Source organism: Heteronotia binoei, chromosome 21 (assembly GCF_032191835.1).
Source record: "Heteronotia binoei isolate CCM8104 ecotype False Entrance Well chromosome 21, APGP_CSIRO_Hbin_v1, whole genome shotgun sequence".
In the NCBI taxonomy this organism is placed as follows: Eukaryota; Metazoa; Chordata; class Lepidosauria; order Squamata; family Gekkonidae; genus Heteronotia; species Heteronotia binoei.
The window spans coordinates 14,501,578-14,517,591 of NC_083243.1; the positions used below are offsets into that span (position 1 = coordinate 14,501,578).

The window sequence follows — 16,014 nt, forward strand, 5'->3', positions numbered from 1 at the left end:
TTATGTTCTTAAGTGTGACACAGAGTGTTGGACTGGATGGGCCATTGGCCTAATCCAACATGGCTTCTCTTATGTTCCTATGTGTGACACAGAGTGTTGGACTGGATGGGCCATTGGCCTAATCCAACATGGCTTCTCTTATATTCTTATGTGTGACACAGAGTGTTGGACTGGATGGGCCACTGGCCTGATCCAACATGGCTTCTCTTATGTTCTTAAGTGTGACACAGAGTGTTGGACTGGATGGGCCATTGGCCTGATCCAACATGGCTTCTCTTATGTTCTTATGTGACACAGAGTGTTGGACTGGATGGGCCAATGGCCTGATCCAACATGGCTTCTCTTAAGTTCTTATGACCAACAAAGTTTTATTCAGAACGTTAGCTTTTGTATGCATGCATACTTCTTCAAATGAGGGGATAGGTTAGAGTGCCCACTGTACCCTTATCTCCTCGTCTAAAGAAGTATGCATGCATACAAAAGCTTATGTTCTGAATAAAACTTCATCGGTCTTAAAGGTGAAACTTGACTCCTACTTTGTTCTACTGCTTCAGACCAACAAGGCTGTCCATTTGGATCAAGAGCTGACAGTATCTCTAGGAATTCCAAGACTGGAGTGTTTATGGGCAAGGTCACGCCAAGACTGAAATGGAATTTGTTTTGCCCTGTTTTCTTTTCAAATGCACACAGAACCGCAGGCAGCAGCTGTCAGTCTGGTTCACACCCCTGCCGCTACTCCAGTGGCGACACCACCCGGGGTGGTGACACCGAGCCCTCCCTTGTCCGAGCGCATCCCCGGCAGAGAAGCGACAGAGGGCCACCAGCCTCCAAACGCGTGGGGGGATGCCGAGCTGCCCCTGGAGGAAGAGAAGCCCAGCCCACGGAGCGAAGAAGAGAGCTACGACCCCAGAGCTGTGTGAGTCATTGCTGGATGCTCTGCATGGCTTTTTTTTTGGTAGCAGGAACTCCTTTGCATATTAGGCCACACACCCCTGATGTAGCCAATCCTCCAAGAGCTTACAGGGCTCATCTCACGGGGCCTACTGTAAACTCCAGGAGGATTGGCTATATCATGGCAGTGTAACCAAATATGCAAAAGGAGCCTCAGTGTATTCTTGGAACTCTCTGTCTGGCGCAAGTGATGCTCTGTATTCTTGGTGCTTGGGGGGCACAATGGGAGGGCTTCTAGTGTCCTGGCCTCACTGGTGGACCTCCTGATGGTACCTGGGTTTTTTTTGGCCACTGTGACACAGAGTGTTGGACTGGATGAGCCATTGGCCTGATCCAGCATGGCTTCTCTTATGTCTGGGGCAGTGATGTTCTGTATTCTTGATAATAAAAGCAATACGTTCCAAGAGGTCACCCTGGGCTGGTCTTGTTCCCACAGGGCCGGTACAAAGTGTGAGATAGAAGCCCCTGCTTTGTGGAACTTATGACCGGAAATCTGCCCCCAGGGGCTGGAGAGGGAGGTAGATAAGAACGTAAGAGAAGCCATGTTGGATCAGGCCAATGGCCCACCCAGTCCAACACTCTGTGTCTTCTTTCAAATGGCCCAAATACAATCAGGTTATTTTATTCAGTTAGTTCTCCTTTCCCCCCCACTGGGGAGCCAAACTGCCCCTCTTCTCTCTTCCGGTTTGTCCTCACAGCAACCTGGTGCGGTAGATCAGGTCAAGAGCATGTGACTGACCCAGGGTCTCCCAGATTGCAATCTGACCCTCTGACAACTGCAGCAAAAGAGAAAAGCATACATTTGATCATTTTGCCCTCGAAACTCAGCTGTGTTAATCTTGGCTTGATTTTCAGGGACCAGCGTTGGGGCAGTGATTCGCGGGGCTTTTTTTTTTTTTTTGTAGCAAGAGCTCATTTGCATATTAGGCCACACCTCCCTGATGTAGCCAATCCTCCAAAGGCTCTTCTTACAGGGCCTACTGTAAGCTCCTGGAGGATTGGCTACATCAGGGAGGTGTGGCCTAACATGCAAAGGAGGTCCTGCTAGAATTCCTTACAGGGCTCTCAGTACAGGGCCTAAGGAAGCTCCAGGAGGATTGGCTACATTAGGGGGTGTGGCCTAACATGCAAAGGAGGTCCTGCTAGAATTCCTTACAGGGCTCTCAGTACAGGGCCTACTGGAAGCTCCAGGAGGATTGGCTACATCAGGGAGGTGTGGCCTAACATGCAAAGGAGGTCCTGCAACAACAAAAGCCCTGGTGATTAGAATGGGGAGCTCAGCCTAGGGACACTCATTGAGCAATCTTGTCAATTTTTTTAAAACGTTAATCTACCTCTCAGGGTTGTTGTGAGGGTAAAAGTGGAGGAGGGGAGACTCAGGGAAGCTACCGTGGAACAGTGGGATAGGAAACGTAGTGAATAAAAAATACAACCGTGTCTGCCCAAACCAATGGTCTGATCACAAGGGGTGGAATTCTAGCAGGAGCTCCTTTGCATATTAGGCCTGATGTAGCCAATCCTCCAAGAGCTTATAAAAAAGAGTCTTGTAAGCTCTTGGAGGATTGGCTACATCAGGGGGCGTGTGGCCTAATATGCAAAGCAGCTCCTGCTAGAATTCCACCCCTGCTGATCGCTGTTTTAAAAATGAATGGGGATTCAGCTTTCACGAGGGCAATCAATAAAGAAAAACAGCAAAATGCTACGAGTCTCTTAACGACACGCTTTATCTTTTTTGCAATGCACAGTATCATGTCAGTGGCGAAAGACGAGGAGCCAGAGAATTTGGTGGTGCTGCTGCCTTCTCCGCGGCCCGTTCAGCCTCCCTACCCGCTTCTTCAAGAACCCCCGGTCCCGTCTTCTCCGGCGCGCACTCTCAGTTCTGGCCCGTCCACGGAGGAGAGCAGTCTAACTGTCACGGAAACTGAGACCGCAGACAGGCCAATCTCTGAAGGAGAAGTTCTCTTTAGTTATGGACAAGTGGTAGCCATGAGAGGTGAGCTAGCTGTCAGGAGGGGTTGACTGGGCCTTTACTTTGCCAAGACAGTTTCGAGGGGGGGCACTGTCGTGGAGGGCCGCTGATGGCCAGAGCGGGCTGGGTCTGCTTTGAACTAGCATTGGCTCACTGGTCAGCAGGGCTTTTTTTTTGTAGTAGGAACTCCTTTGGATATTAGTCCACGCCACCCCTGATGTAGCCAGTCCTCCAAAAGCTTCCAGGGCTCTTAGGTCTACAGTAAGCTCTTGGAGGATTGGCTACATCAGGGGTGTGTGGCCTAATATGCAAAGGAGTTCTAGCTACAAATGAAGCCCTGTAGATAGATCCAAGAGGACAGCCGTGTTGGTCTGAAGTAGTAGAACAAAATAGGGCCTTCTCAGTGGCAGCACCAATGTCAAGACCAGCTTAGTTTTATTCAGAACATAAGCTTTCGTGTGCTCTCTGAGCACACTTCATCAGACGAGGAATCTGGTACAGTGAGCAAAGCCACACATAGCTGGTAGTCAGTGGCTCAGAATGCAAAGTGGTACAAATTTAAGATCCAATCACAGTATAGTAAAATTATCTGGTAGGGAGTGGTTTAGAATGCAAACTTAAGATTCAGTGACAGAATAGTAAAATTAACAAATTGAGCAAACCTTCGATCTCAGTAGCATGAGCATGCAAAAGCAATAAAACAGTAATATGTCAAAATGTGAGCATGTCCGTTAATGACTATATTGTATTAAGCCTGGGTCAAAAGGAAGATATTTATATCTCAGAAGATTTCCCATCCAGTTAATTTACCTTTTAACATGTAACATATGCATGGTTTGCCATTAGGAGAAAAATACATTAAAATTAGTGGGAGATGGATTCAGTATATGTAACGGGATAAACAGCCAATATCCCTGTTTGACTATCACCTCGAGAATAGACTGCTGTTTCACCTTGAGAATAGACTACTGTAATGTCCTCTACATGGGGCTGCCCTTGACTCTGACTCGGAGACTACAGCTAGTGCAGAATGCTGCAGCACGGTTGTTAATGGGACTCCCGAGATGGGAGCACATTCAACCAGTGCTGAAAGAGCTGCACTGGCTGCCTATTGTGTTCTGAGTCCGTTTCAAAGTGCTGGTATTGACCTTTAAAACCCTATATGGCCGAGAACCTGTCTATCTAATGGACCACCTTTCCCCATATGTTCCCCAGAGAGCACTGCATTCAGGAACTAAAAATCTATTGTCCATCCCCGGACCAAGGGAGGCCAGACTGGACTTTACACGGGTCAGGGCCTTCTCATTGGCAGCCCCAATGCTGTGGAATGCACTCCCTGAGGCCATAAGAGCCCTGCAGAATCTCTCCCAGTTCCGCAGAGCTTGTAAAACTGAACTTTTTAAGCAGGCCTATAACAACTAGGGGAGAAGGTTGCCGCTTTTATGCTACTGGGCGACTCCACCAGAAGGACAACCAACAGGTAAATTGTATACTCTGCATAGCACCAATACTTTGCTTTTGTTTTAAATATTGCTCTAAACTATACTTGACTGCCTTATTGTGCATTTGCAATAAAAAAGGCCAACGCCATGCTGGGAATTATTAGGAAGGGAATTGAAAACAAATCAGCCAGTATCATAATGCCCCTGTATAAATCGATGGTGCGGTCTCATTTGGAGTACTGTGTGCAGTTCTGGTCGCCGCACCTCAAAAAGGATATTATAGCATTGGAGAAAGTCCAGAGAAGGGCAACTAGAATGATTAAAGGGCTGAAACACTTTCCCTATGAAGAAAGGTTGAAACGCTTGGGACTCTTTAGCTTGGAGAAACGTCGACTGCGGGGTGACATGACAGAGGTTTACAAGATAATGCATGGGATGGAGAAAGTAGAGAAAGAAGTACTTTTCTCCCTTTCTCACAATACAAGAACTCGTGGGCATTCGATGAAATTGCTGAGCAGTCGGGTTAGAATGGATAAAAGGAAGTACTTCTTCACCCAAAGGGTGATTAACATGTGGAATTCCCTGCCACAGGAGGTGGTGGCAGCCACAAGCATAGCCACCTTCAAGAGGGGTTTAGATAAAAATATGGAGCAGAGGTCCATCAGTGGCTATTAGCCACAGTGTGTGTGTGTATGTGTATATATATATAATTTTTTTTTGCCACTGTGTGACACAGAGTGTTGGACTGGATGGGTCGTTGGCCTGATCTAACATGGCTTCTCTTATGTGACACAGAGTGTTGGACTGGATGGACCATTGGACTGATCTAACATGGCTTCTCTTAAGTTCTTATTTGAAACTGAGATGTTGGTTTTTATATGATTGTTAGCCGCCCTGAGTCTGTTTGGAATGGGCGGGATATAAATGGAAAGCAAATAAATAAATAAAAATAAATATGTCAATACAGCTAAAAGAAAAATACATTGGATAGTGAAAGACCACAAGATGGGGCCTCCCTCCTTGCCCTCCCTCTCATGATCTGCCTAAATTCACAAAATCCGCTTTGCCGATTTCATTGCTCGATTTCATCGAGTTTCTGTTTAAAAATCTCCAAAGGAGGAGAACCCAGCACCTCCCAGAGAAGCCTGTCCCAGTGGGGAAGTGCTCCAGCTGGCAAAACATGGCAGCACAAAGTTCGAGTCCGGTGGCACCTTTAAGACCAGCAGCATCTTATTCTGGGTATCAGCTTACGTGGGCATGCACCCTTCTTCAAATACGTTGAAACAGGGCTGTTTTTGTAGCAGGAGCTCCTTGGCATGTTAAGCTGCACCGCCTTGAACATAAGAACATAAGAGAAGCCATGTTGGATCAGGCCAGTGGCCCATCCAGTCCAACATTCTGTGTCACACATAAGAACATAAGAGAAGCCATGATGGATCAGGCCAGTGGCCCATCCAGTCCAACACTCTGTGTCACACATAAGAACATAAGAGAAGCCATGTTGGATCAGGCCAGTGGCCCCTCCAGTCCAACACTCTGTGTCACATAAGAACATAAGAGAAGCCATGTTGGATCAGGCCAGTGGCCCATCCAGTCCAACACTCTGTGTCACATAAGAACATAAGAGAAGCCATGTTGGATCAGGCCAATGGCCCATCCAGTCCAACATTCTGTGTCACACATAAGAACATAAGAGAAGCCATGTTGGATCAGGCCAATGGCCCATCCAGTCCAACACTCTGTCACACATAAGAACATAAGAGAAGCCATGTTGGATAAGGCCAATGGCCCACCCAGTCCAACACTCTGTCACACATAAGAACATAAGAGAAGCCATGTTGGATAAGGCCAATGGCCCATCCAGTCCAACACTCTGTGTCACACATAAGAGAAGCCATGTTGGATAAGGCCAATGGCCCACCCAGTCCAACACTCTGTCACACATAAGAACATAAGAGAAGCCATGTTGGATCAGGCCAGTGGCCCATCCAGTCCAACACTCTGTGTCACACATAAGAACATAAGAGAAGCCATGATGGATCAGGCCAATGGCCCATCCAGTCCAACACTCTGTGTCACACATAAGAACATAAGAGAAGCCATGTTGGATCAGGCCAATGGCCCATCCAGTCCAACATTCTGTGTCACACATAAGAACATAAGAGAAGCCATGTTGGTTCAGGCCAATGGCCCATCCAGTCCAACACTGTGTCACACATAAGAGAAGCCATGTTGGATAAGGCCAATGGCCCATCCAGTCCAACACTCTGTGTCACACATAAGAACAAAAGAGAAGCCATGTTGGATCAGGCCAATGACCCATCCAGTCCAACACTCTGTGTCACACATAAGAACATAAGAGAAGCCATGCTGGATCAGGCCAATGGCCCATCCAGTCCAACACTCTGTGTCACACATAACATAAGAGAAGCCATGTTGGATCAGGCCAGTGGCCCATCCAGTGCAACACTCTGTGTCACATAAGAACATAAGAGAAGCCATGTTGGATAAGGCCAATGGCCTATCCAGTCCAACACTCTGTGTCACACATAAGAACATAAGAGAAGCCATGTTGGATCAGGCCAATGGCCCATCCAGTCCAATATTCTGTGTCACACATAAGAACATAAGAGAAGCCATATTGGTTCAGGCCAATGGCCCATGCAGTCCAACACTCTTGTCACACAGGGGCCAAAAAAAAACCAGGCACCATCAGGAGGTCCATCAGTGGGGCTAGGACATTAGAAATCCTCCCACTGTGCCCCCCAAAGCACCAAGAATACAGAGCATCACTGCCCCAGACATAAAAACAGAAGCCATGTTGGATTAGGCCAATGGCCCATCCAGTCCAAAACTCTGTGTCACACAGTGGCCAAAAAACCCCACAAGTGCCATCAGGAGGTTCACAAGTGGGGCTAGAAGCCCTTCCACTTTGCCCCACCCCAAGCACCAAGAATATACAGCATCCCTGCCCTAGACAGTTCCAACAATATACTGTGGCTATTAGCCACTAATGGGCCTCTGCTCCACATTTTTATCCAATCCCCTCTTGAAGCTGTCTATGATTGTAGCCAATCCTCCAAGAGCTTACAGGGCTCTCAGTACAGGGCCTACTGGAAGCTCCAGGAGGATTGGCTCTATCACGGGAGTGTGGCCTAATATGCAAAGGAGGTCCTGCTAGAATTCCTGACAGGGCTCTTAGTACAGGGCCTACTGGAAGCTCCAGGAGGATTGGCTGCATCAGGGGTATGTGGCCTAATATGCAAAGGAGGTCCTGCTAGAATTCCTTGCAGGGCTCTCAGTACAGGGCCTACTGGAAGCTCTAGGAGGATTGGCTGCATCAGGGGTATGTGGCCTAATATGCAAAGGAGGTCCTGCTAGAATTCCTTACAGGGCTCTCAGTACAGGGCCTACTGGAAGCTCCAGGAGGATTGGCTACATCAGGGGGTGTGGCCTAATATGCAAAGGAGGTCCTGCTAGAATTCCTTACAGGGCTCTCAGTACAGGGCCTACTGGAAGCTCCAGGAGGATTGGCTACATCAGGGGGTGCAGTCTAATATGCAAAGGAGCTCTTGCTATAAAAAAGAAAGAAAGAAAAGCAATGCCAACATGCATCACGTTAGCTGGGTCAAAATGGTCCACTAGCAGGTGAAATGAAATATTGAGCATTTCTGCATGACTTCAGCTGGCGTCCAGATCCATGTATTCATGTTATTTTTAATCAGGAAAAAAAGGCTAATGACCTGTTCCTGAGGCAGCAAAGGCTCAGATGCGGAGGACTCAGCAGTACAGATGAACGGTGGTTTGTTTTTCTCTCTATTATAGCATTGGAGAAACTCCAGAAAAGGGCAACTAGAATGATTAAAGGGCTGGAACACTTTCCCTATGAAGAAAGGTTAAAACACTTGGGACTCTTTAGCTTGGAGAAACGTCGACTGCGGGGTGACATGATAGAGGTTTACAAGATAATGCATGGGATGGAGAAAGTAGAGAAAGAAGTACTTTTCTCCCTTTCTCACAATACAAGAACTCGTGGGCATTCGATGAAATTGCTGAGCAGACAGGTTAAAATGGATAAAAGGAAGTCCTTCTTCACCCAAAGGGTGATTAACATGTGGAATTCACTGCCACAGGAGGTGGTGGCGGCCACAAGCATAGTCACCTTCAAGAGGGGGTTAGATAAAAATATGGAGCAGCCACCAAAAAAATTTGCCACTGTGTGACACAGAGTGTTGGACTGGATGGGCCATTGGCCTGATCTAACATGGCTTCTCTTATGTTCTTATGTTCTCTTTTCCCCTCCAGCGTTAGCGGAGGAAGGGATCTGCCCTACAAACCTCAGCGACAGTTTGGCCAGCACTCTTCACGACGCCCACGAAATGGTAAGGAACCGGGCCACGTTTCTTATTAGATTGCCAGATGGAGGCTGTGGAGATAAAGACCACCGTTTCTTCACGCAGCAGAGCAGCTGATGGTAACACACAGTCAAGAGCAGACCTAGGAGGGTGTGGTTTGCAGAATCTCCCCCCCTCCCCGGTATTGGTGTGTGTGTTTGTTTCCCTGTGCCTGGGAGTCATGGGGAACTCTGGAGACTCTGACTGGGGCATGGAGGACATTCAAAGAAGTGGCTAAATGAGGGGTGGGGAACGGCAGGCCCGAGGGCCGTTTACGTCCCTCGAGATCATTTGGTCTGGTCCTCGGGGATTGCTGGGCCGAGCCCCAACCCTCACTCTCATGGGCATTGTGAAGGACTGCTGCTGGGGTATGTGGGTGCCTTTAAAGGTCTGCTGGTAGCAGCTGGAGGGAGGGAGGACCGGCAGGGGTGGGGGGTGGGAACCAGCTACCACCAGTTCAATTTGCACTTGATTATTCCAGAGGGTGTGACCTAATATGCTAATATTAGGGGATGTGGTCTAATATGCATGGACCTAGGCATTTGCCTAGGATGTGTCGGGGTATGTGTGTGTGTGTTCTGAATTAGGCTCTCCCCACATGACTTCAAATAGAAAAACAATAATTTGTATTAATTTTGCCAGCCTGAATCGTTCTCCCTTGGCGGAGCACTGTTTTTTAAGTTGATCATTTTGTATGGCCCGCGAATGATGTTATAAATATCCAAATGGCCCTTGACAGAAAAAAAAAGGGTTCCCCACCCCTGGGCTAAATGAAACCTGCCCCTGCCTCCTGACTCTGGTATTCTTTGGAGGTCTCCCATCCAAGTGCTTGCCAGGGCCAGCCCTGCTACTCTCTTGTTTCTAGAGTCCGGGGCGTAGAATCATTAGCCCAGTGGTAGACAGCACTCTCTCTTTTTTCTCCCGAATCCTTTAGGATTACGATCCTCCCAGCGAAGGCCAGGTGGTCCTCAGACCCCACAAAGGACACCACCGAGACCCCATTCTGTCCCTCCTCTCGAAACTCCCCCAAGTGCCCCTGGCTTCCCAAGAAGACATCTGTCGTTCCGAGGTATCGCGCGTCTTTGTCTTTGCTTGCAGAAATAAAATGGGTGATACCAGTGAGACAGTTTGGTGCAGTGGTGAAGTGCACCGACTCTGATCTGGGAGAACCGGGTTTGATTCCCCACTCCTCCACTTGCAGCTGCTGGAATGGCCTTGGGTCAGCCATAGCTCCCGCAGAGGTTGTCCTTGAAAGGGAAGCTTCTGTCAGAGCTCTCTCAGCCCCACCCACCTCACAGGGTGTCTGTTGTGGGGGAGGAAGGGAAAGGAGATTGTAGGTCGCTCTGAGACTGTCCTTGAAAAGACTGCTGCTGGGAGAGCCCTCTCCAGCCCCACCCACCTCACAGGGTGTCTGTTGTGGGGGAGGAAGGGAAAGCAGATTGTAGGCCGCTCTGAGACTCTGTACTTGAAAGGGCAGATGCTGGAAGAGCCCTCTCAAGCCCTACCCACCTCACAGGGTGTCTGTTGTGAGGGAGGAAGGGAAAGAAGATTGTAGGTCGCTCTGAGACTCTGTCCTTGAAAAGGGTGTTGCTGGGAGAGCCCTCTTAGCCCCACCCACTTCACAGGGTGTCTGTTGTGGGGGAGGAAGGGAAAGGAGATTGTAGGCCACTCTGAGACTCTCCTTGAAAGGGCAGTTGCTGTGAGAGCCCTCTCAGCCCCACCCGCCTCACAGGGTATCCATTATTGGGGAAGAAGATATAGGAGATTGTGAGCCGCTTTGAGTCTCTGGTTCAGAGAGAAGGGAGGGGTATAAATCTGCAGTTTTCTTCTCCTCCTCCTCTCTGCACATGATTCTGGATTTTTTAAAAAGGAAATTTTTGCAGTGGTTTCTGCCTCCATAGAAAGACAGAGTATTCTGCAGTGGGAGAGAGCTGCTTACGCTAATATAAGAGTCTGCGCACTTAACCACTACACCAGACTGCTACACCAGAATTCAAGATGGGCGCAACCACTTTTTTAAGTGGATAATTTTGTATGGCCCGCGAATGATGTTATAAATATCCAAACGGTCACCGTGCAAGATGGAGCGAATCCCAAAATGGCTGCCATAGGAGGCGGAGCCACACCAAGAACAGGAGTCCCCACTAAAGAGCCAGTTTGGTGTAGCGGTTAAGAGCAGCAGACTCTAATCTGGGAGAACCGAACTTGATTCCTCCACTCCTGCTCCACACGCAGTCACAAGTTCTCTCCTCTCACAACCCCACCTGCCTCACAGGGCATCTGTTGTGGGGAAAGGAAGGGAAGGAGATTGTCAGCCCCTCTGAAATCCCTCCGAGTGAAGGGCAGGGTGTAAACCCAATCTCTTCTTTTTCCTGGTGCCTGCTAAGTGTTTTTACAAGATGGGTGGGGCCAGACTTCCGATGGGCCATTTGAAATCGGATTGGCTGTGCACGTGGAGCTAATATTGCTATTGGTGGCAGCTACCACAACAGGGGTTGGTTTCTCGCTGCTCTTTCCCAGCATACTTTTAAAATTGACCCCTCTTGTGCGCACACTTAACCGCTGCACCAAACTGGCTAGGGGAAAGTATTTGAAAAAGTAGGACGGGAGTAAGGTTTTGTTCTGACAATTCTAATTCAAGAAGCATTTTACGTTAGAGGCTGAGCTGATAGAATTTAGCGCGCTTTTCAGTGATGTCAGGGGTGTGGAACGGAAAGGAAAGGTCCCCTGTGCAGGCACCGGTCGTTTCCGACTCTGGGGTGACGTTGCTTTCACAACGTTTTCACGGCAGACTTTTTACGGGGTGGTTTGCCATTGCCTTCCCCAGTCATCTACACTTTCCCCCCAGCAAGCTGGGGACTCATTTTACCGACCCCGGAAGGATGGAAGGCTGAGTCAGCCTCGAGCCAGCTACCTGAAAACCCAGCTTCTGCCAGGGATCGAACTCAGGTCATGAGCAGAGCTTAGGACTGCAGGACTGCAGCTTTCCCACTCTGCACCACAGAGCAGGGGTGTGTGGCATATGCAAATAAGTTACGCAGGTGAATTGTGCTAGGGAGCTCTGGCACCTCTTTTTCTACAAAATGACCCCTGCCTTTCCTTTTGCTTTTCCTCTTCGGAGTGGAGGGCGGGATATAAATCCAATATCTTCATCTACCTCACAGGGTGTTTGTTGTGGGGGAGGAAGGTAAAGGAGATTGTGAGCCGCTCTGAGACTCTTCGGAGTGGAGGGCGGGATATAAATCCAATATCTTCATCTACCTCACAGGGTGTCTGTTGTGGGGGGGGAGGTAAAGGAGATTGTGAGCCGCTCTGAGACTCTTCGGAGTGGAGGGCGGGATATAAATCCAATATCTTCTTCTTCTTCTTCTCTCTATTTAGGACACCGACTACAGTTCTGGGGAGCTTAGCGAGGGCCAGAGGCCCAGGCTGACCAGGGTGGCGGAGAGTGTCCTGATGGGGCATTCCATTCACATGGGCCGGCCTTCAGAACGGCGGCTTCGGCAGGCCCCGTCGCCAGGACAGTTCGATAGAGCTGCAGGTGGGAGCTTTCAAAACGTCTTCCTTGTGCTGCAGGGCTGAAAACCGAGCTAGGGTTGCCAGCTTCAGGTTGGGCAAAACCTGGAGATTTGGGGAGGGGAGGGGTGGAGCCTGAGGGAGGGCGGTGTCGGGGGAAGTGAAGGGACTTCAGTGGGCCATAGAGTCCACTTTCCAAAGAAGCCACTGTTCTCCTGGTGATCTCTGTTGCCTGCCGCAGGAAGTGGCGGTGGCTACAAGCTGTCAAGACACACACAAGAGAGGGAGGAACCCTTTAACAGCAGCTGTGGTTATTATTGCTAAAATGCCCAGCTGCTGATTTAGAATAATAAACTTAATAAAAAATGTCACGTAGGTTCTTTTTGGTCAGGGTGTTACCAGGTCCTAGGTCTACCAATTAAAAGAAGATGATGAAGATATTGGATTTATATCCCGCCCTCCACTCCGAAGAGTCTCAGAGCGGCTCACAATCTCCTTTCCCTTCCTCCCCCACCACAGACACCCTGTGAGGTAGATGAAGATATTGGATTTATATCCCGCCCTCCACTCCGAAGAGTCTCAGAGCAGCTCACAATTTCCTTTCCCTTCCTCCCCCACAACAGACTCCCTGTGAGGTAGATGAAGATATTGGATTTATATCCCGCCCTCCACTCCGAAGAGTCTCAGAGCAGCTCACAATTTCCTTTCCCTTCCTCCCCCACAACAGACTCCCTGTGAGGTAGATGAAGATATTGGATTTATATCCCGCCCTCCACTCCGAAGAGTCTCAGAGCGGCTCACAATCTCCTTTCCCTTCCTCCCCCACAACAGACACCCTGTGAGGTAGATGAAGATATTGGATTTATATCCCGCCCTCCACTCCGAAGAGTCTCAGAGCGGCTCACAATCTCCTTTACCTTCCTCCCCTACAACAGACACCCTGTGAGGTAGATGAAGATATTGGATTTATATCCCGCCCTCCACTCCGAAGAGTCTCAGAGCGGCTCACAATTTCCTTTCCCTTCCTCCCCCACAACAGACTCCCTGTGAGGTAGATGAAGATATTGGATTTATATCCCGCCCTCCACTCCGAAGAGTCTCAGAGCGGCTCACAATTTCCTTTCCCTTCCTCCCCCACAACAGACTCCCTGTGAGGTAGATGAAGATATTGGATTTATATCCCGCCCTCCACTCCGAAGAGTCTCAGAGCGGCTCACAATCTCCTTTCCCTTCCTCCCCCACAACAGACACCCTGTGAGGTAGATGAAGATATTGGATTTATATCCCGCCCTCCACTCCGAAGAGTCTCAGAGCGGCTCACAATCTCCTTTCCCTTCCTCCCCCACAACAGACACCCTGTGAGGTAGATGAAGATATTGGAATTATATCCCGCCCTCCACTCCGAAGAGTCTCAGAGCGGCTCACAATCTCCTTTCCCTTCCTCCCCCACAACAGACACCCTGTGAGGTAGATGAAGATATTGGATTTATATCCCGCCCTCCACTCCGAAGAGTCTCAGAGTGGCTCACAATCTCTTTTCCCTTCCTCCCCCACAACATACACCCTGTGAGGTGGGTGGGGCTGGAGAGGGCTCTCCCAGCAGCTGCCCTTTCAAGGACAACCTCTGCCAGAGCTATGGCTGACCCAAGGCCATTCCAGCAGGTGCAAGTGGAGGAGTGGGGAATCAAACCCGGTTCTCCCAGATAAGAGTCCACACACTTAACCACTACACCAAACTGGCAAAACTTATAGAAAAATATATAAGCTTTATTCATAAGACAAGAGGGAAAGGGAAATACAAAATGGGATGATAAAAACCAATAAAACAAATGTACTATGCACAAAGGAACACTTAAACAAAACCTTCAGGCAATTTGCCTATCTTCCTACACTGCACAGTGTAGTAGTTGGCTAATTCCCTAGACTCATTGACGCTTCTTCTGCTGTCAGGCCCCCAACACCAAAGAGACGTCTTGCAAAGTCCCGTCCTCATTCACCTGGTTGTGTTGTTACCTTCTCCTAGATCTTCTGAAGAAGATTCCTGGCTTCTGGCTTGGAAAAGTAGACGCTCTTCCTTTTGTGGGCACCTGGCCTGATTTTATCCAGGCTGGCTAACTGGTCAGTCAGTCACTGACAAGATTTAATTTGCAAGCTGTCATCTAGCCTTGACTCTTGATGCTAACCTGTCAAGGCTAGATCTAAACAATCTGTGTCACTTGTGGGCTGACTTCACAGGTGTATCCAGTTAGTCTCCACCTGGGACTACTTAAGTTTACCTGGGTTTTGGCCACTGTGTGACACAGAGTGTTGGACTGAAGGGACCATGAGCCTGATCCAACGCAACTTCCCTTATGTTCTTACGAGATCATTTGTAAACCAGGAGATCTCATACAGCATTCTTATTGGACACTATATAGAAAAGGGCAACTAGAATGATTAAAGGGCTGGAACACTTTCCCTATGAAGAAAGGTTGAAACGCTTGGGGCTCTTTAGCTTGGAGAAACGTCAGCTGCGGGGTGACATGAGAGAGGTTTACAAGATAATGCATGGGATGGAGAAAGTAGAGAAAGAAGTACTTTTCTCCCTTTCTCACAATACAAGAACTCGTGGGCATTCAATGAAATTGCTGAGCAGCCAGGTTAAAACGGATAAAAGGAAGTCCTTCTTCACCCAAAGGGTGATTAACATGTGGAATTCACTGCCACAGGAGGTGGTGGCGGCCACAAGTATAGCCACCTTCAAGAGGGGTTTAGATAAAAATATGGAGCACAGGTCCATCAGTGGCTATTAGCCACAGTGTGTGTGTATATATAAAATTTTTTGCCACTGTGTGACACAGAGTGTTGGACTGGATGGGCCATTGGCCTGATCCAACATGGCTTCTCTTAGGTTCTTATTTGCTAGAGTACCTTTAAATCTGTAGTTAGATACACCTGTATAGCTCCAGAAAAGTGTACTCGTGAGGATCTGTGTGCTGGAAGGAATCTGAAAGTTGACAACGAATGAAGTTTTTACCTGTGAGAGTATGGAATGAATGTTTGGTGTGTATGGGAACGTTGGTGAAGGGGAGCGTTACAGGTGCAGATACGATGCTGTATGAGATATTATTCTGTATTTTGTTCATCAGAACACTGAGTATCTACTCCCGAGGAAGCCCATGCTGTGAAACACTACTAAAAGCTAGCGGGAGTGTAAAGCGGTTTGCTTGCAGAGTGGTTGCTAGCTACAGCTCGCAGGAGTGGTCTGTTTGAACATGGCTTTTGGATTGGAATTCACTGTGAGATTCTCTGGTTCGAATACTGACTATTTCAGTAGAGACTGTAGACCATAGTGGAATCTCTGGACATTTTCATCCGCTGAAGGCTGCAGGGGTGTCGAACTCATTTGTTATGAGGGCCAGATCTGACATAAATGAGACCTTGTTGGGCCAGGCTATGCTGGGTTGGGCCGGGCCATGTGTGTATCTATTTAAGATTAAGTAGCAGAGATATAAATTTTATGAAGAACACAGACAAACACAAATCCTTTTTTAAAAAAAGAACTTAAAACATTAGCACTCATTGGTTTTAAAGGTGCTCGCTTTGTATATCTCCCATGGGATCCAAGGAACTGAGCAAAGGAAGCTCTGGCTCCTTCCTTCCCCAGGGGACCAGGAGCGGGAGGAGCCTTAGCCAACAGAGGGAAGAGAGGCACAGCTCTGCTGTGTGATTAAGAGATCTTGGCAAAGCAAACTGTTCCTTC

General features: G+C 48.5%; 1 protein-coding gene across 1 annotated transcript in view; it reads left to right on the forward strand.

Moving 5' to 3' along the window:
- The window catches only part of KIAA0586 (KIAA0586 ortholog), a 154,343-nt gene that overhangs the window by 65,126 nt on the left and 73,203 nt on the right, over positions 1-16,014 (forward strand). Inside the window, 5 exon segments of the mRNA XM_060261507.1 lie at positions 691-916; positions 2,697-2,944; positions 8,668-8,744; positions 9,691-9,825; positions 12,138-12,297. Of these exon segments, the coding sequence (XP_060117490.1) occupies positions 691-916; positions 2,697-2,944; positions 8,668-8,744; positions 9,691-9,825; positions 12,138-12,297 (846 nt within the window).